At 43.1% G+C, this 20,112-nt stretch overlaps 1 protein-coding gene across 1 annotated transcript in view; it reads left to right on the forward strand.

The window, feature by feature from the left end:
* The window catches only part of LOC115192368 (capping protein, Arp2/3 and myosin-I linker protein 3), a 53,992-nt gene that overhangs the window by 12,722 nt on the left and 21,158 nt on the right, over positions 1-20,112 (forward strand). The window contains exons 7-22 of the mRNA XM_029750777.1: positions 1,179-1,249; positions 4,176-4,249; positions 4,402-4,477; positions 4,570-4,658; positions 4,797-4,891; positions 4,990-5,076; positions 5,708-5,817; positions 6,675-6,752; positions 6,939-7,015; positions 7,507-7,611; positions 7,858-7,927; positions 10,389-10,470; positions 18,670-18,769; positions 18,989-19,043; positions 19,629-19,801; positions 19,895-19,963. Of these exons, the coding sequence (XP_029606637.1) occupies positions 1,179-1,249; positions 4,176-4,249; positions 4,402-4,477; positions 4,570-4,658; positions 4,797-4,891; positions 4,990-5,076; positions 5,708-5,817; positions 6,675-6,752; positions 6,939-7,015; positions 7,507-7,611; positions 7,858-7,927; positions 10,389-10,470; positions 18,670-18,769; positions 18,989-19,043; positions 19,629-19,801; positions 19,895-19,963 (1,411 nt within the window). The remainder of the gene's footprint in view (positions 1-1,178; positions 1,250-4,175; positions 4,250-4,401; positions 4,478-4,569; positions 4,659-4,796; positions 4,892-4,989; positions 5,077-5,707; positions 5,818-6,674; positions 6,753-6,938; positions 7,016-7,506; positions 7,612-7,857; positions 7,928-10,388; positions 10,471-18,669; positions 18,770-18,988; positions 19,044-19,628; positions 19,802-19,894; positions 19,964-20,112) is intronic.

Raw genomic sequence — 20,112 nt, forward strand, 5'->3', positions numbered from 1 at the left:
ACGTACTATACCACAAATGACCTCTAAATCTCGTGGCATAATCTCAAAACTTTTAATTGAGGAACCACTGTAAGTGTGTCTTGAGTTCTAAATAAATCACAGACAGTGTCACCAGCAAAGAAGCCCCACACAATCACACCTCCTCCTCCATGCTTCACGGTGGGAACCACACATACGGAGATCATCTGTTCACCTACTCTGCATCTCACAAATGCATGGCGGTTGGAACCAAAAATCTCCAATTTGGACTCATCAGACCAAAGGACAGATTTCTACCGGTCTAATGTCCATTGCTCGTGTTTCTTGGCCCAAGCAAGTCTCTTCTTCTTATTGGTGTACTTAAGTAGTGGTTTCTTTGCAGCAATTCGACCATGAAGGCCAGATTCACACAGTATCCTCTGAACAGTTAATGTTAAGATGTGTCTGTTACTTGAATTCTGTAAAGCATTTATTGGGGCTGCAATTTCTGAGGCTGGTAACTCTAATGAACTTATTGTCTGCGGCAGAGGTAACTCTGGGTCTACTTTTCTGGTGGGGGTCCTCATGAGAGCCAGTTTCATCACAGCGCTTGGTGGTTTTTGCAACTGCACTTGAAGAAACTTTCAAAGTTCTTGAAATGTTCCGTATTGACTGGCCTTCATGTCTTAAATGAATGATGGACTGTCGTTTCTCTTTGCTTATTTGAGCTGTTCTTGCCATAATATGGACTTGGTCTCTTACCAAATAGGGCTATCTTCTGTATACCACCCCTACCTTGTCAAAACACAACTGATTGGCTCAAACGCATTAAGAAGGAAAGAAATTCCACAAATTAACTTTTAACAAGGCACACCTAATTGAAATGCATTTCAGGTGCCTACCCCATGAAGCTGGTTGAGAGAATGCCAAGAGTGTGTAAAACTGTCATCAAAGCAAAGGGTGACTACTTTGAAGAATCTCAAATCTCAAATATATTTTAATTTGGAATGCATTTCAACTCTATATCTGACATGGTACAGGTGTCTTCTTTTGTTAAGCCAATAACAATGTGTGTGAGGTATATACTTTTGTTTCAGAGTAGATTTGTTTAAGACTACCAAGAAACACTCTGTGTGACCCCTATTTAGCCCAATGCAGTAAAAGGTTAAAACCCTCCTCTCTCACCATCATCTATTTTTCTTTCTCTCTGTCCGTCTCAGGAGGGTTTTCCGAGACCTACGCTGCCCTGTGTGACTACAATGGAATCAGCTGCAAGGAGGAAGTGCAGTGGGTAAGAGCTATGAGAGTAGGCCTGTTGTGTATTAGTGCACTGGACTGTTATAGTGCTTTCACAAAGTATTCATACCACTTGACTTATTCCACATTTCGTTGTGTTACAGCCTGAATTCAAAATTGATTAAATATTTTGTAACCCATCTACACACAATACCCTATAATGACAAAGTGAGAATTTTTTTTTGTTGAAAAATATTGAAAAGAAATACATAAATATGTAATTTACGTAAGTATTCACACTTCTGAGTCAATGCATGTTAGAATCACCTTTGGAAGCGATTACAACTGTGAGTCTTTACAACTGTAAGTCTCTCACAGATTTGCACACCTGGATTATTCTTTAAAAAATTATTCAAGCTCTGTCAAGTTGGTAGTTGATCATTGCTAGATAACCATTTTGAAGTCTTGCCTTAGATTTTCAAGCTGATTTAAGTCAAAACTGTAACTCGGCCACTCAGGAACATTCAATGTCATCTTGGTAAGCTACTCCAGTGTGTATTGTATTTGACCTTGTGTTGTAGGTTATTGTCCTGCTGAAAGGTACATTTGTCTCCCAGTGAAAGCAGACTGAACCAGGTTTTCCTCTAGGATTTTGCCTGTGCTTAGCTCTTTTCCGTTTCTATTTATCCTAAAAACTATCTAGTCATTTCCGATGACAAGCATAACCATAACATTTGCAGCCACCACCATGCTTGAAAAAGTGCAACTCAGTGATGGTTGTGATGGATTTGCCCCAAACATAGCACTTTTTATTTAGGACATAAAGTGAATTTTTTTGCCAATTTATTTGCAGTTTTACTTTAGTGCCTTATTGCAAACAGGATGCATGTTTTCAGTTTTCTCCTATCACAGCCATTAAACTCTGTAACTGTTTTAAAGTCACCACTTGCCTCATGGTTGAATCCCAGAGCGATTTCCTTCCTCTCCGGCAACTGAGTTAGGAAGGATGCCTGTGTCTTTATAGTGACTATGTGTATTGATACACCATCCAACGTGTAATTAATAACTTCACCATGCTCAAATGGATATTCAATGTCTGCTTTTTTTATCCATCTCCAAATAGGTGCCCTTCTTTGTGAGGCATTGGAAAACCTTGCTGATCTTTGTGATTGAATCTGTGTTTAAAATTCACTGCTAGATTGAGGTACCTTACAAATAATTGTATGTTTGGGGTACAGAGATGAGGTAGTCATGTTAAACACTATTATTGCATACAGAGTGAGAGAGTGAGTCCATGCAAACTATTATGTGATTTCTTAAGCACATTTTTACTCCTGAACTTATTTAGGCTTTCCATAACAAAGGGATTGAATAGGGGATACCTAGTCAGTTGTACAACTGAATGCATTCAACTGAAATGTGTCTTCCACATTTAACCCAACCCCTCTGAATCATAGAGGTGCGGGGGGCTGCCATAATCAACATCCACGTCTTCGGTGCCCAGGGAACAGTGGGTAAACGTAAAAAAAATAAAGGAGAGCCGCACACTCTAGGAGCTCAGATGCAAAAAATATATTTTTTTTGGCACATTATAAGATCCGATGATAGTATCGGTAATGTGTTTTTGGACCTTCCCTTGGTCGTATTCTCGCGGGGAAGAAAACTCAGAGATCAATTGGTAAACTCTGATTTACCACCCCAAGATATCCCTGCACAACTTGTATTTGCACCCCTACTGGATGGAAACAACAAGTGTAATGGCTGTGCTCAATGCAATGGCACTTATAAATGTAGATCCTTCAAACCCCCCCAAACAGGGAAACAGATCCCAATCAAAGGTGTTATCATGTGCTCCACAAAGGCAGTTATTTATCTTATATATCCTTGTGGTAAAAATGATGTGCGTAAAACAAAGCGTGAATTAAAAGTACGTATCTCGGAGCATTGTAGCACCATTAGGTACAAAAACTTGACTTACCCAGTTGCGGCCCACTTTTTGGAAGAAAACCACTCGATTGCGTCTCTGCATTATATTGGCATCGAACATGTCACCCTCCCTAGGAGAGGGGGTGACCTCGGCAATTTATTGTTAAAACGAGAGGGTGCCTGGATCTTTAATTTAAAGACCCTTGCTCCCTTCGGTCTCAACGTAGACTTTGATCTATAGTCATTCTTGTGATTTTTGTGATTATGCTATTGTAAATGTTTGTAGGCTTATGTAGCCAAGTTGTATCTATGATTGTACGCTATCCATTTATGTTTTTTTATGCTATTTTAATATATGAGAATTAACCAATGATATCAGGCCACACCCAGCCATGATTACAGACATCTGTGTGTGTCTTTTGACACTATCTAAACGAGTCACCCCGCAGTGTCTGTCAATATACCCTGATGAAGACAGCTTGTCTGTCCAAACGTTGGACATTACATTTTTGCATCTGAGCTCCTAGAGTGTGCGGCTCTCCTTTATTTTTTGAAGTGTTCCACTCCGCTAGCCAGCACCTCGCCTAAATAGGTGTGCGTTTCTTTCGCCTCTAAACAGGGGGTTACCTGCCTTGCTCAGGGGCAGAACGACTGATTTTTACCTTGTCAGCTCAGGGATTAGATCCAGTAACCTTTCCAGTAGATCCAGTAACCTTTCCAGTAGATCCAGTAACCTTTCCAGTAGATCCAGTAACCTTTCGGTAAACACTAGGCTACCAATAGGCCACCTACTTATTGACTCAAGACATTTCAGCTTTTCATTTTTGATTAATGAGAAATAAAATGTATTAAAACATTATTCCACTTTGACATTATGGGGTATTTTGTGTAGGCCAGTGAAACAACATCCCAATTTAATCCCAATTTTAATTCAGGCTCTAAAAGGCAAGGTGTGTGTATACTTTCTGAAGGCCGAAAAAAAGAAGACAACTGCACTTTCAAATGAGGGGGTAATATTCTATAGCATGTGGACTCATGGGTAATCTTGCTCCTAGGATGTGGACACTATATATCACTCTCAAGACAACAGGGAGTTTAACCTAGTGGACTTCAGCCACCTGGAGAGCAGGTGAGGGAATGGGAGAGGGAGAGAAAGAAAGAGAGCAGACGCTATCAAATGAGTGCTGCTGCAGCCTATACAAATCCAGTTGCTAAATTGATATCGAGGGTATTATAAAATGTACCCGTTTCGATACAGTTATTGTTGTGTGTTTGTGACAGGGACTTGGCAGTGATTGTGGCCTCAATGGCATACAACACCTGGTTCACCAAACTATACTGTAAGGACCTACGCATAGTAAGTATTGTTCTGTCTGTCTCTCCTTGTGTTTCAGTGGTAATTGAAAGAAGTTATAAGCATGTAATGACACAAGGTCATTTTCATTTCAGGGGTCAGAGGTCAGTGAGCAGGTTTTGCACACACTCAGTAAGTCCTCCAGTCTGGAAGAGCTCACTCTGGAGAATGCTGGTCTCAAATCGTGAGTTTTCCTTTCTTCACAAAACTCTCTTACTCTTTCTTTATGAATAAGAAGAGTATTAGAACGAGAGAAAGAGTGTTTGTTTGTGTCATTGTGTCTACGTCCAAATGTGTGTATTGTATACTGTGTATGTTTCAGTGACTTTGCGCAGAAGCTGTCAATTGCACTCTCAGAGAACCCTGCTTCTGTCATCCACTCTCTGAACTTGGCACACAACACATTGGACAACCAAGGTACCAAGCAGATGCCTTATTTCCTGTTAGACTCACACATTTGCCTATTTCTGTTTTAGTGACATCTCTCCTCACTCTGTCTCTCTCTTTTGGTGTAGGTGTATCTAACCTCATCCAGCAGGTGTGTCGTCTCAGCAAAGGACTGCGTCTCCTCAACCTCTCCAAGACCTCCCTTAACTCCAAAGGTTTGGACTGCTTCATCTCTCCATCCTTCCATCTCTCAATCTCTCTACCAGCCCCACCCAGAGCGAAGGCCCCATCTCCCTGTCCTCCTCCATGTTACAGAAGCATACTCATCCCCTCAGCGTCCCCTGACATTAATACAGGGCAGTAACTCAGCAGACTGGGACAGTCAGCTGGAGAATCAGTTAATGAACACCTTTGACTACATTTGGGTTTTATGAAGCTGCAACAGCTGATTGAACAGGCCACTAAGCCATGCGTGCTATATTTATAGCCGAGGTGATGTAAACCTCTGTACCCCCTGTAAGTCCCCCCTGAACAGCTCAGTGTGTTGTCATGTCTTGTGTCTACTATACAACAGCTTCAAGATTTATGATGTGTCCCCATGGTAACCATCTTTCAGGCGACCTGCTCTCTGTTACTTCCCACACTTATTGAGAGTTTGAATACTGAATATTGAATTAAGAATGATACTGCACACGTTCACACAGTCTGATTCTGCTGACAGTTGCAGGTGAGAATCACATAATTCAAAATGTTCTGAAGTGTTTTTTTCCCCTCTTTGGTAAATTTGCATTAGCTAGCTGAATGCATCTCTCATGGCTTCCCCCTCACTCTCTCTGTGTGTCTCAGGTGTGGTGTCTCTGTCTCAGGCTCTGTGCTCCAGTGATGAGTATTCCAACTCTCTACTGCACCTGGACCTGAGCAAGAACCCTGGGGTCCTGTCTGGGGAGGACGCTTCGGTCAGAAAACACACACACATAAACGCATACACTGAGTGTACAAACCATTAGGAACACCTGCTCTTATCATAGACTGACCAGGTGAATCCAGGTGAAAGCTATGATCCCTTATTGATGTCACCTGTTAAATCCACCTTAATCAGTGTAGATGAAGGGGAGAAGACAGGTTAAAGAAGGATTTTTAAGTCTTGCGACAATTGATCCATGGATTGTGTATGTGTGCCATTCAGAGAGGGTGAATGGGCAAGACAAAATATTTAAGTGCCTTTGAACGGGGTACGGTAGTAGGTGCCAGGCACAACAGATTGATTGTGTCAAGAACTGCAGCGCTGCTGTGTTTTCCACATTCAACAGTTTCCCGTGTGTATCAAGAATGGACATGTCGCCAACTTTTTATTATTGTTATTTGTCTTTTTTTAAATGTACATTTTTTTGTTATTTATAAAACTTTTTTTTACCCCTTTTTCTCCCCAATTTTGTGGTATCCAATTGGTAGTTACAGGATCTCTAGTGGCACAGCTAGCACTGCGATGCAGTGCCTTAGACCACTGCGCCACTCGGGAGGCCCCATCTAGCCAACTTGACACAACTGTGGGAAGTATTGGGGTCAACACGGGCCAGCATCCCTCTGGAACACTTTTGACCCCTTGTAGTCCACGCCCCGATGAATTGAAGCTGTTCTGAGGGCAAAAGGGGGTGCAACTCAATATTAGGAAGGTGTTCCTAATGTTTCGTAAACTCAGTGTACATACTCTCACACTTTGTATACAAACCAAAGATAAAATAAATGCACTGATTATGCCTTATGCGTGAGTTTCACAGTTAAACATTATTGTCTTTTCTCTCTCTTTCTACAGAATCTGTACCTTTTCCTTTCCCAGCCTAATTGTCTGGTCCATTTGGACCTGTCTGACACTGACTGTGCTGTTGACTCTGTGAGTATCTAATGGCTCTGCGAGTTAGATTTTCATTTGCACACTTATGTAATGTAGGATTTAATGAGTTTCTCTACACCCTTTGCAACCTCTGTCTCTGTTTTTCATCCTCTATAATCCTCAATCCCTTTCTTTTTCTCTTTCCCACTAAAATTGCACAACACAACTCTCTCCTCTCTCGCGTAGCTATTTGGGGCTCTGCTGAGGGGGTGTTGTGCTGATCTCTCCTACTTGAATCTCTCCAAAAATTCCTTCTCACACAGGTTAGTCACATATTTGAGATTACCTATTTATTTGGTGTGATGTGGCAGAAAAACACGTTGAGGCTCTTGAGTGAAGATAGAACACTAATTTTAGCAAGAAATCTTTTTTTCTTCAAAAATCCTCAGGCTTCATCTTTTGCTCTCTCTTTTTCTTTTCACTCTCTCTATCTGTCTTTATCTCTGCTGCTCCCTCAAATGAGAAATCAGAAATGAGCTTTGTGGGAATCACTGGAACATTGTGTTTCCTCTCTGTGGGTGTGTCTGTCGATTTAAACGAGAACTTGCAGAGCTGTCTGCATAGATAAGACTCATGAATATTTAAGCAGAGCTATTCATCATCTGACCCAACTTGCTCCCTCCTCTTTGGCCAGCTTCATTTTCTCTCTCTTTGTCATTTAATCTCAATCCTCTCGCCACTTTATACCACTCATGTATACCTCCTTTTGCTCTCCTCTCTCATTCATCTCCCTCTGACCTCTCTCTTCTCCCAGGAAAGTGAAGGAGACCCTGCCGTTGTTCCGTCAGTTCTTCAGCTCGGCCTTCAGTCTCACCCATGTCAGCCTGGCCTCTATGAAGCTACCCCCTGATGCCCTGAGGTCAGTTCCCCTATTCTCCTATTCTCCCCTGCTCTCTCTCACACACCGACAGCTCACTAGAATGACAGGGGAAAGTTTAGCTGCACAACACACACTGGTCGCTATGGCACTTGAGACCGAGTTAAAGGGTGTGAACTTCCAGACAGAGAAGGAAGCAAAACGGCCTTTGTTGTAGTAAAACAAGTCAATACCCTTTCCACCTATCACATATTGCTTGTATTTTCTTCCCATTCTGTCTTTCTTTAGGTCTCTTTTCATAGGTCTGACCACAAACCCTCACATTAATGACCTTCACCTGGACATCAGTGGCTGTGAGGTACAAGTCTGTCTTTCTGTCTGGTTGTCTGTGACTCTGCACACAGAACATTCAATTCCTGCTGGCCTTTTTCATTTCCCATCTCTATCTCTCTGGCATTCTTTTCTTATGTTTCAAGTAAGGACTTGGTGTACAGTAGATAAATAGTGCCTGTGGAAAGTATTCAGACCCTTTGACTTTTTCCCCATTTTGTTACGTTACAGCCTTATTCTGAAGTTGATTAAGTAAACATTGTTTCCTCAGCAATCTACACACAATACCCCATAATGACAGAGCAAAAACAGGTTTCATTTTTTTGTGCACGTTTATAAAAAATAAAAAACAGAAATACCTTATTTACATAAGTATTCAGACCCTTTGCTATGAGACTCAAAATTGAGCTCAGGTGCATCCTGTTTCCGTTGATCATTCTTGAGATGTTTCTACAACTTGTTTGGAGTCCACCTGTGTTAAATTCAATTGATTGGAAATGATTTGGAAAGGCACACGCCTGTCTATATACAGTGCATTCGGAAAGTATTCAGACCCCTTCCCTTTTTTTTCTACACACAATTCACAATAAGCAAAAACAGGTTTTAATACATTTTTGCTAATTTATAAAAAATCTAATGAAATATCACATTTACATAAGTATTCAGACCCTTTCCTCAGTACTTTGTTGAAGCACCTTTGGCAGCTATTATTACAGCATTGAGTCTTGGGTATGATGCAACAAGCTTGGCACACCTGTATTTGGGGAGTTTCTTCCATGCTTCTCAGCAGATCCTCTCAAGCTTTGTCAGGTTGGATGAGGAGTGTTGCTGCACAGCTATTTATCTAAACACAAATCTCCATAATGACAAAGCAAGAACAGGTTTCTAGAAATTTCTAAAAAACAGAAATACCTTATTTACAGTATTCAGACCCTTTGCTATGAGACTCGAAATTGAGCTCAGGTGCATCTTGTTTCCATCGATCATATTTGAGATGTTTCTACAACTTGATTTGAGTCCACCTGTGGTAAATGTAATATTTCAGTTTTTCATTTGTAATACATTTCCAAGTACTATTTAATCCATTTTAGAATAAGGCTGTAATGTAACAAAATGTGGAAAAAGTCAAGGGGTCTGAATACTTTCCAAATGCACTGTAATGTTCCACAGTTGACAGTGCATGTCAGAGCAAAAACCAAGCAATGAGGTCGAAGGAATTGTCCGTAGAGCTCCGAGACAGGATTGTGTCGAGGCACAGATCTGAGGAAGGGTACCAACAAAAATTTTGCAGCATTAAAAGTCCCCAAGAACACAGTGGCCTCCATCATTCTTAAATGGAAAAAGTTTGGAACCACCAAGACTCTTCCTAGAGCTGGCCGCCCAGCCAAACCGAGCAATCGGGAGAGAAGGGCCTTGGTCATGGAGGTGACCAAGAACCTGATGGTCACTCTGACAGAGCTCCAGAGTTCCTCTGAGGAGATGGGAGAACCTTCCAGAAGGACAACCATCTCTGCAGGACTCCACCAATCAGGCCTTTATGGTAAAGTGGACAGACGGAAGCCGCTCCTTTTTAAAAGGCACATGACAGTCCGCTTGGAGTTTGCCAAAAGACACCTAAAGGACTCTCAGACCATGAGAAATAAGATTCTCCGGTCTGATGAAACCAAGATTGAACTCTTTGGCCTGAATGCCAAGCATCACATCTGGAGGAAACCTGGCACCCTCCCTATAGTGAAGCATGGTGGTGGCAGCATCATGCTGTGGGGATGTCAGTGGCAGGGACTGGGAGACTAGTCAGGATGGAGGCAAAGATGAACGGAGCAAAGTACAGAGAGATCATTAATGAAAACCGTCTCCAGAGTGCTCAGGACCTCAGACTGGGACGAAGGTTCACCTTCCAACAGGACAACGACCCTAAGCACACAGCCAAGACAACTCAGGAGTGGCTTCGGGACAAGTCTCTGAATGTCCTTGAGTGGCCCAGCCAGAGCCCGGACTTGAACCTGATTGAACATCTCTGGAGAGACCTGAAAATAGCTATGCAGCAACTCACCCCATTCAACCTGACAGAGCTTGAGAGGATCTGCAGAGAAGAATGGGAGAAACTCCCCAAATACAGGTGTGTCAAGCTTGTAGCGTCATACTCAAGAAGACTTGATGCTGTAATCGCTGCCAAAGTTGCTTCAACAAAGTACTGAGTAAAGGGTCTGAATTCTTATGTAAATGTGATATTTCAGTTTCTCAAAACCAGTTTTTGCTTTTTCATTATGGGCCATTGTGTGTAGATTGATGAGGGAAAAATACTATTTATTCATTTTTAGAATAAGGCTGTAACGTAACAAAATGTGGAAAAAGTTCAGGGGTCTGAATACTTTTCCGAAGGCACTGTACATAGAAACGATCTTTTCTCAAGGTCTCGTCTTATTGTGCTTTTAAAGTCCTCCTCCTTCCACACATGTTGTCTCTCTCTCTCTCTCTCTCTGTTCCAGCTGAAATCTGCAGGAGCTGCTGTGATCCAGGAGCTGTTCCCCAGAGTCTCCTCCATCGCCACCCTGGACATCTCTGACAACGGTGAGCACAATGACAGACTGCACCACTATGGCACAGTGTGGTACACTGCACTCTACACCAGTCACGACCCAAAGAGGTCTGAGTAAAAAAAATACTCCTTTCTGAACTTAAACAACTTAAACCAAGTAGAAAGTGTGTAGAAATTATAATGAACTTACATTTTTAAATAATGTAATCTCTGAAGATTTTTTCTTCAATCACAGTATTTTCAATATAGAGCTATTAGCAGCACTATTTTGGTTGATTTTGTGGCCTCAAGCCAGTTAACATTTTTCATCAAGAATATGGGCAAAATGTAATTATTGACAATGAAATTGGGAATATTATTACCTTGTCATATAATTGCTACATTTACTATCAATATAGCATTAAAAATAGTTTTCCTGATTGAATTTTGGCCATTATTTTTCGCGATGCGAATATTGGGTCGTGACTGAGACAACCTGGTTCAATTTGGGTCCCAAGGTAAAACCAGTTGAGAACCACTGCTCTACACCACTGTGGCACACACTGGCAATCTCCACCACTCAGTCAGCTTATTTTGTGTGAGGTGGTTGTTTGTGTTTGAGCTCGTTTTATATGAGTGGGCTGTGGGCTTGAAACTTTTGAGATAGTTTTGTATTTGTGGGGGCTGTGTATTTGTATTTATTAATGATTCTCATTAGCTGCTTCCAAGGCAGCAGCTACTCTTACTGGGGTCCAGCAACATTAAGGCAGTTATATACAGTTTGTCAGGGATTTCGTCGTCGTCAGACGATATGGCGAACTCATCGTCGGAAAAGGAGGACCAAAATGCAGCAGGACTATGTTTGTTCATTTTGAACATTTATTAACTCAAAATGAATACCAAAAACAACAAAACAAACTCACGATATACTGACAGTCTTCTCAGGCTCATACATGCTAGACAAAGAACAATCTCCCACAAATGACAAACACAAACACACCCTAATATATGGGACTCTCAATCAAAGGCAAATAGACAACACCTGCCTTCAATTGAGAGTCCCAACCCCAATTAACCAAACATAGAAACAGACTCACTAGACTAAACATAGAATACATGAATATCAGACAGTGCCCAACAAACCCCGGAATACTTAAATCAAATGCCCTTCTAGAAAAACACCACCCTGAACCACATAAAACAAATACCCTCTGCCACGTCCTGACCAAACTACAATAACAATTAACCCTTATACTGGCCAGGACGTGACAGTACCCCCCCCCCCCCCCCCTAAAGGTGCTAACCCCGGAAGCACCTCAAAAATAACAAAAACCCCAAACAACAACAAAAAATCCCCCTAAACTAAAGGGAGGGAAGGGAGGGTGGCTGCCGTCAACGACGGCACTGTGCTACACCCCCCCTCCCCAACCCACCTATATCTGGAGGTGGCTCTGGTTCTGGCAGTTCCGGGCAGACGGCCCACCCCGGCAGCTCCGGGCAGACGGGCCACTCGGGCTGGGCCGGAGGACAGTCGGGCCACTCTGGCAGACCCGGAGGACAGTCGGGCCACTCTGGCAGACCCGGAGGACAGTCGGGCCACTCTGGCAGACCCGGAGCGCAGTCGGGCCACTCTGGCAGACCCGGAGGGCAGTCGGGCCACTCTGGCAGACCCGGAGGGCAGTCGGGCCACTCTGGCAGACCCGGAGGGCAGTCGGGCCACTCTGGCAGACCCGGAGGGCAGTCGGGCCACTCTGGCAGACCCGGAGGGCAGTCTGGCCACTCTGGCAGACCCGGAGGGCAGTCTGGCCACTCTGGCAGACCCGGAGGGCAGTCTGGCCACTCTGGCAGACCCGGAGGGCAGTCTGGCCACTCTGGCAGACCCGGAGGGCTGTCTGGCCACTCTGGCAGACCCGGAGGGCAGTCTGGCCACTCTGGCAGACCCGGAGGGCAGTCTGGCCACTCTGGCTGACCCGGAGGGCAGTCTGGCCACTCTGGCATCTCTGGGCAGTCTGGCCACTCTTGACTGACGGGCAGCTCTGGCGACTCTTGACTGAGATGACGCACTTGAAGCCTGGTGCGTGGTGCTGGTACTGGATGTGCCAGACTGGGAACACGCACCTCCAGGCTAGTGCGGGGAGCGGGAACATGACGAGTCGGACTAGGCTGACGCACTTCCGGGTCCGCACGAGAGACAGGAACTGGAAACACCGGGCTATGGAGGCGCACAGGCGGTCTAGATCTTACCTCCTGCACAACCCGTCCTGGCTGGATGGAACTAGTAGCCCTGTACGAGCGAGGTGCTCGTACAGGGCGGACTGGGCTGTGCAGGGGCCTGATGGTTGCCGTGCGTAGAGCGGGAGTTGGGTAGCCTGGTCCTAGGAGGCGTACCGGCGACCAGATGCGCTGCGCAGGCATCCTCCTACCAGGCTGGATGCCCACTCTAGCACGGCACCTGCGAGGGGCTGGAATAACTCGCACCGGACTGTGCGTGCGTATGGGCGAGATTGTGCGCTCTTCCGCGAATCATGGCGCCCTCCACCTCATACGCTCCTCCATATAATCACGGGTAGCTGGCTTCTGGCTCTTCCTTGGCCTAGCCAAACTACCTGTGTGCCCCTCCAAAAAATGTATTGGGGGTGCCTCTCGTTCTTCAACGCCAGTCGCGTTCCTCGGTAACGTTCCCGGTCCTTACCCGCCTTTCTCCATGGGCCCTCTCCGGCCATAACTTGCTCCCATGTCCATTTCTCCTGTTTGTCCAATTCAAAATCCCTCTGCTCCTTCCTCTGCTGCTTGGTCCTTTGGTGGTGGGAGATTCTGTCAGGGATTTCGTCGTCGTCAGACGATATGGCGAACTCATCGTCGGAAAAGGAGGACCAAAATGCAGCAGGACTGTGTTTGTTCATTTTGAACATTTATTAACTCAAAATGAATACCAAAAACAACAAAACAAACTCACGATATACTGACAGTCTTCTCAGTCTCATACATGCTAGACAAAGAACAATCTCCCACAAATGACAAACACAAACACACCCTAATATATGGGACTCTCAATCAAAGGCAAATAGACAACACCTGCCTTCAATTGAGAGTCCCAACCCCAATTAACCAAACATAGAAACAGACTCACTAGACTAAACATAGAATACATGAATATCAGACAGTGCCCAACAAACCCCGGAATACTTAAATCAAATGCCCTTCTAGAAAAACACCACCCTGAACCACATAAAACAAATACCCTCTGCCACGTCCTGACCAAACTACAATAACAATTAACCCTTATACTGGCCAGGACGTGACACAGTTTAAATATTACATGACATTAAATGTCATAACACTTTTCACAGCACATTAAGTGTGATCCCTCAGGCAACTACTCTACTACCAACTATCTACAATACAAAATCAATTTGTACGTGTGGGTAGAGTGCGTGTCTTATCATGTGTATGTGTAAGCGTCTGTCTATGCCTGTGTGTGTGTCTCTTTACAGTCCCCGCTGTTCCATAAGTTGTATTTTTATCTTTTTTTTATCTGACATTACTGCTTGCATTAGTTACCTGATGTGGAATAGAGTTCCATTTAGCCAAGGCTCTACATAGTACTGTGCACCTCCCATAGTCTGTTCTTGACATGGGGATTGTGAAGAGAACTCTGGTGGCATGGCTTTTGGGGTATGCATGAGTGTCCGAGCTGTGTGCTAGTAGTTTAAACAGACACCTCTGTACATTCAGCATGTCAACACTTCTTACAAAAAACAAGTAGCGATGAAATCAATATCTCCTCCACTTTAAGCCATGAGCCATGAGAGATTTGCATGCATATTATTAATGTTAGCTCTCTGTGTACATTTATGGGCAAGCCGTGCTGCCCTGTTCTGAGCCAATTGTAATTTTCTGAGATCTCTCTTTGTGGCAGCTGACCACACGACTGAACAGTAGTCCAGGTGCGACAAAACTAGAGCCTGTATGACCAGCCTTGTTGATAGCGGCAGAGCAGTGCTTTATTATGGACAGACTTCTCCCCATCTTAGCTACTGTTGTATCAACATGTTTTGATCATGACAGTTTACAATCCAGGATTACTCCAAGTAGTTTAGTCACCTAAACTTGCTAAATTACAAGATTTAGTTGAGTTTTAGGGTTTAGTGAATGATCTGTCCCAAATACAATGCTTTTAGGTTTTTTTATATTTAGCACTAACTTATTCCTTACCACCCATTCTGAAACTAACTGCAGCTCTTTGTTAAGTGTTGCAGTGATTTCACTCGCTGTAGTGGCTGACGTGTATAGCATTGAGTTATCCGCATACACTACCGGTCAAAAGTTTTAGAACACCTACTCATTCAAAGGTTTTTCTTTATTTTTACTATTTAATAGTAAATAATAGTGAAGACATCAAAACTATGAAATAACACATATGGAACCATGTAGTAAACAAAAAAGTGTTAAACAAATCAAAATATATTTGAGATTATTCAAATTTCCACCCTTTGCCTTGATGACAGCTTTGCACACTCTTGGCAGTCTCTCAACCAGCTTCATGAGGTAGTCACCTGGAATGCATTTCACTTAACAGGTGTGCCTTGTTAAAAGTTAATTTGTGGAATTTCTTTCCTCCTTAGTGCGTTTGAGCCAATCAGTTGCGTTGTGACAAGGTAGTGGGGGGGTATACAGAAGATAGCCCTATTTGGTAAAATACCAAGTCCATATTATGGCAAGAACAGCTCAAATAAGCAAAGTAAAATGACAGTCCATCATTACTTTAAGACATGAAGGTCAGTCAATATGGAACATTTCAAGAACTTTGAAAGTTTCTTCAAGTGCAGTCGCAAAAACCATCAAGCGCTATAATAAAACTGGCTCTCATGAGGACCGCCAAAGGAATGGAAGACCCAGAGTTACCTTTGCTGCAGAGGATAAGTTCATTAGAGTTACCAGCCTCCGGTGGAAATCTGTCATTTGGTCTGGAGTCCAAATTTGAGATTTTTGGTTCCAACCGCTGTGTCTTTGTGAGATGCGGATTGGGTGAACGGATGATCTCCGCATGTGTGTTTCCCACCGTAAAGCATGGAGGAGGAGGTGTTATGGTGTGACGGTGCTTTGCTGGTGACACTGTCTGTGATTTATTTAGAATTCAAGGCACACTTAACCAGCATGGCTACCACAGCATTCTGCAGTGATACGCCATCCCATCTGGTTTGGGCTTAGTGGGACTATCATTTGTTTTTCAACAGGACAATGACCCAACACACCTCCAGGCTGTGTAAGGGCTATTTGACCAAGAAGGAGAGTGATGGAGTGCTGCATCAGATGACCTGGCCTTAACACTCCCCAGACCTCAACCAAATTGAGATGGTTTGGGATTTGTCGGACCGCATAGTGAAGGAAAAGCAGCCAAAAAGTGCTCAGCATATGTGGGAACTCCTTCAAGACTGTTGGAAAATCATTCCAGGTGAAGCTGGTTGAGAGAATGTCAAAAGTGTGCAAAGCTGTCATCAATGCAAAGGGTGGCTATTTGTTTAACACTTTTTTGGTTACTACATGATTCCATATGTGTTATTTCATAATTGTGATGTTTTCACTATTAAGCTATAATGTAGAAAATAGTAAAAATTAAGAAAAACCCTTGAATGAGTAGGTGTTCTAAAACTTTTGACCGGTAGTGTACATAGACACACTGGCACACCTAGATTATGTTGGAGAGGCTTCCATTAAAGAACACCCTCTGTGTTCTTTTAGACAGGTAACTCTTTATCCACAATATAGCTGGGGGTGTAAAGCCACAATATATATATATGTTTTTCCAGTAGCAGACTATGATCGATAATGTCATAAGCTGCACTGAAATCTAACAAAACAGCTTTTTATCATCAATTTCTCTCAGCCAATCATCAGTCATTTGTGTAAGTGCTGTGCTTGTTGAATGTCCTTCCCTATAAGCATGCTAAAAGTCTGTTGTCAATTTGTTTACAGTAAAATAGCATTGTATCGGGTCAAACACCATTTTTCCCAAAGTTTACTAAGGGTTGGTAACAGGCTGATTGGTTGGCTATTTGAGCCAGTAAAGAGGGCTTTACTATTCATCGGTAGCGGAATGACTTTTGCTTCCCTCCTGAGGGCGCACACTTTCTAGTTAGCTTAAATTGAAGATACGGCAAATAGGAGTGGAAGTATCGTCCGCAATATTGTGGCATGTCATTGTTGATAGACAACAATATTTTTTCACCTCTTCCATACTGACTTTACAGAATTCAAAATTACAATGCTTGTCTTTCCTAATATGATCAGTTATACTTGGATGTGCAGTGTCAGTGTTTGTTGCTGGCATGTCATGCCTAAGTTTGCTAATCTTGCAACTGAAAAAATCCTTCAAGTAATTGGCAATATCAGTGGGTTTTGTGATGAATGAGCCATCTGATTCAATGAATGATGGAGCTGAGTTTGCCTTTTTGCCCTTAATTTCATTTAAGGTGCTCCAAAGCTTTTTTCCATCCTTTCTGTCATTTATCTGTGTTTCATTGTATAGTTTCTTCTTCTTTTTATTTAGTTTAGTCACGTGATTTCTCAATAGATTTCGCAGCCAGACTTATTTGCCATTCCTTTTGCCTCGTCCCTCTCAACCGTACAATTTTACAATTCCTCATCAATCCATGGGGATTTAACAGTTTTTACAGTCATTTTCTTAATCGTTGCATGCTTATTAGTAAAGCAATTTCATAAATGTGTCAAGTGCAGCGTCTGATTGCACCTCATTACACACCACAGACCAACAAATATTCTTTACAACATACGAACAACATTGGAATCACTACAAAACATCTTGTATGACCTCTTATACACTATATTAGGCCCAGCCTTTGGATCTTTGATTTTCCTAGATATGGCTACTATATTGTGATCACTACATCCTATGGATTTAGATACTGCTTTAAAGCAAATTTCTGCAGCATTAGTAAAGATGTGATCAAAACATGTTGCAGATTTCATTCCTGTGCTGTTTGTAACTACCCTGGTAGGTTGACTGATAACCTGAACCAGGTTGCAGGCACTGGTTACAGTTTGAAGCTTTTTCTTGAGTGGGCAGCTTGATGAAAGCCAGTCAATATTTAAATCACCGAGAAAATATACCTCTCTGTTGATATCACATACATTATCAATCATTTCACATATATTATCCAGATAAGGACAGTTAGCACTTGGTGGTCTATAGCAGCTTCCCACCAGAATGGGCTTTAGGTGAGGCAGATTAACCTGCAGCCATATTATTTCAACAGTATTTAACATGAGTTCCTCTCTAAGCTTTACATGAATGTGGTTCTGAATATAAACAGCAGCACCTCCACCATTAGCATTTCTGTCTTTTCTGTAGATGTTATAACCATGTATTGCTACCACTGTATCATCAAAGGTATTATCTGAGTGAGTTTTAGAGATAGTCCGAATATGAATGTCATCTGTTACTAGCAAGTTATTGATTTCACGAACCTTGTTTCTTAAGCTACATACAGGGCCTTCAGAAAGTATTCAGAATCCTTGACTTTACAGCCTTATTCTAAAATTCATGAAATTCTTTTTTTTCCTCACCAATCTACACACAATACCCATAATGACAAAGCAAACATTGAATTTGTTGACATTTCTGCTAATTTATTACAATTTCAAAATGTAAATATTACATTTACATAAGTTTGCTACAAGTTTGTCACACCTTTATATGTTGAGTTTCTCCCATTCTTCTCTGCAGATCCTCTCATGCGCATGTTATGTATGTTAGTGCAGGGTGAGCTGCACACAGTGGACCTTTCCTACTTGGGCACACCGCCTGAGTGCTAACAGTATATCTCTGGTTCATAGGCACATGATTACTGCATACAATAGCTGTAGGATCAGCAGGGCAGTTAGAGGGACATAGATTAGGTTACTTACATTGTGTCTACCAACTCCCCTGGGATAATGTACATTTGCTGAAGCATTGTGACAACTTAGCGACACAATGGTAGGTATTAACCGAGCTGGGCTTGGGTCATTGATAAGTCCTTGTCTCAACGCAGCTTTACAATGCTGTGAAAGGATCCAGGAACTCAAATTATTCGGGTGGATCCCATCCTCCTTATAAAATAGGTTTTGTTTCCAAAAGGTATCGAGATTGTCAACAAAAGTTACACCCGTTGAGCTGCAATAATCAGGTAGCCAATTGCGAAGAGAAAGTGTATATTTGATGTAGTATGGTTTGTGGTTTGTGTGTACAGGGCTGGATGCAGACCTTCTCGCAGTCCTACCAGCTCTCTCCAGACACACCTCCCTAAAGCACCTGTATCTGGGCAAGAACTTCAACATCAAGAGCAGCAGGTAAAGTACTAAAAAGGCACAGTGTGTGTGTGTGGTTGTGTGTGGGTGTCTCTTTGTGGGTGCGTGGGTGTGCATGTGTGTGCGTGTGTCAGTTAGCTTCACAGCTTGATTTTCCTCAGGCAGACTGGGATGATTACGATAGTGGCAGGAAATGACTAGTGCCAAAGCTCCTGCTGAGTGTAGTCTGAACTGCCTCTCTCCCCATGGCTCTATCTACAGGGTGCTGGAGGAAATCCTACAGAAGCTGGTCCAACTCATACAGGAGGAGGAATGTGTGAGTGGGAATGCGTCACAATTCACACAACATTCACACATTGCACAATATAATATTCCATTTTATATTCACTGATTGTACTGCAGAGTATATACACAAACGCACAAACACTATAGACGTTCATTTACTCAGTGAAAACCCATGATCAAATACTGACATTCACCACACACACATACTCTATTTGACATGGTACTCTCTCAAACTCTTTATCTTCTACAAAATTGTGTTTTCCTTAAGGTATATCACTCCATGGCCCTGTTACTGTGGCATGTAACATATTGTGCCTTCTGAATGATTAACTTTGTGTACAAAGCTATGACACATCGCTCTGTTTATTACAAATGCTGAGTTCCTACGTTTCTCCTCAGCACTGCTCCCAACTGTTCCCAGCAGCATTTTACCATCTCTCTCCACTGTCATCTCCTTCTCTGTCCTCTGTCCTGTCCGGCCCGCTTCTTCTGCCTTACCTTTCATCTGGTCTCCACCCTTACCTCTCACCCAACCATCTCACCCCCACTGCCTTGCCCTCTCCCGTCTCCCTCACTCCACACCCTTTCTCTCTCCCTCTTTCCTTTCCCTCCTCAGGCCCTCCAGTCCCTCTCCCTGGCTGACTCGCGGCTGCGTTCTCGCGGTACAGTGCTAGTAAATGCTCTGGGTAGTAACACCTGCCTGCGTAAGGTGGACCTGAGTGGGAACAGCCTGGAGGACATTGGAGCCAAGATGCTGAGCAAAGCCCTACAGATCAACACCACACTCAGGCAAGAGACAGAGAGCGGGAAGGAGAGAGATAGAGGGTATTGTCAGGTATGGTGATGGTTGTTTTTAACACTTCCTCTCCCCTGTCCTGAAAGGAGTGTGACGTGGGATCGTAACAACACCTCAGCTACAGGATTCCTGGATGTGGCTCGAGCCCTTGAACAGTGAGACTAAACACACACATGCACGCTCGCACACATACACACACTCAGTCTTCTAAATCCGTTATAGCTCACTATAACTTATTTTACAGACTCCTTTGATGAATTTGTATGCTCAAAATACAGGAAGCAAGAGAGTTGATATAAATAGC

This window comes from Salmo trutta, chromosome 4, assembly GCF_901001165.1.
Source record: "Salmo trutta chromosome 4, fSalTru1.1, whole genome shotgun sequence".
In the NCBI taxonomy this organism is placed as follows: Eukaryota; Metazoa; Chordata; class Actinopteri; order Salmoniformes; family Salmonidae; genus Salmo; species Salmo trutta.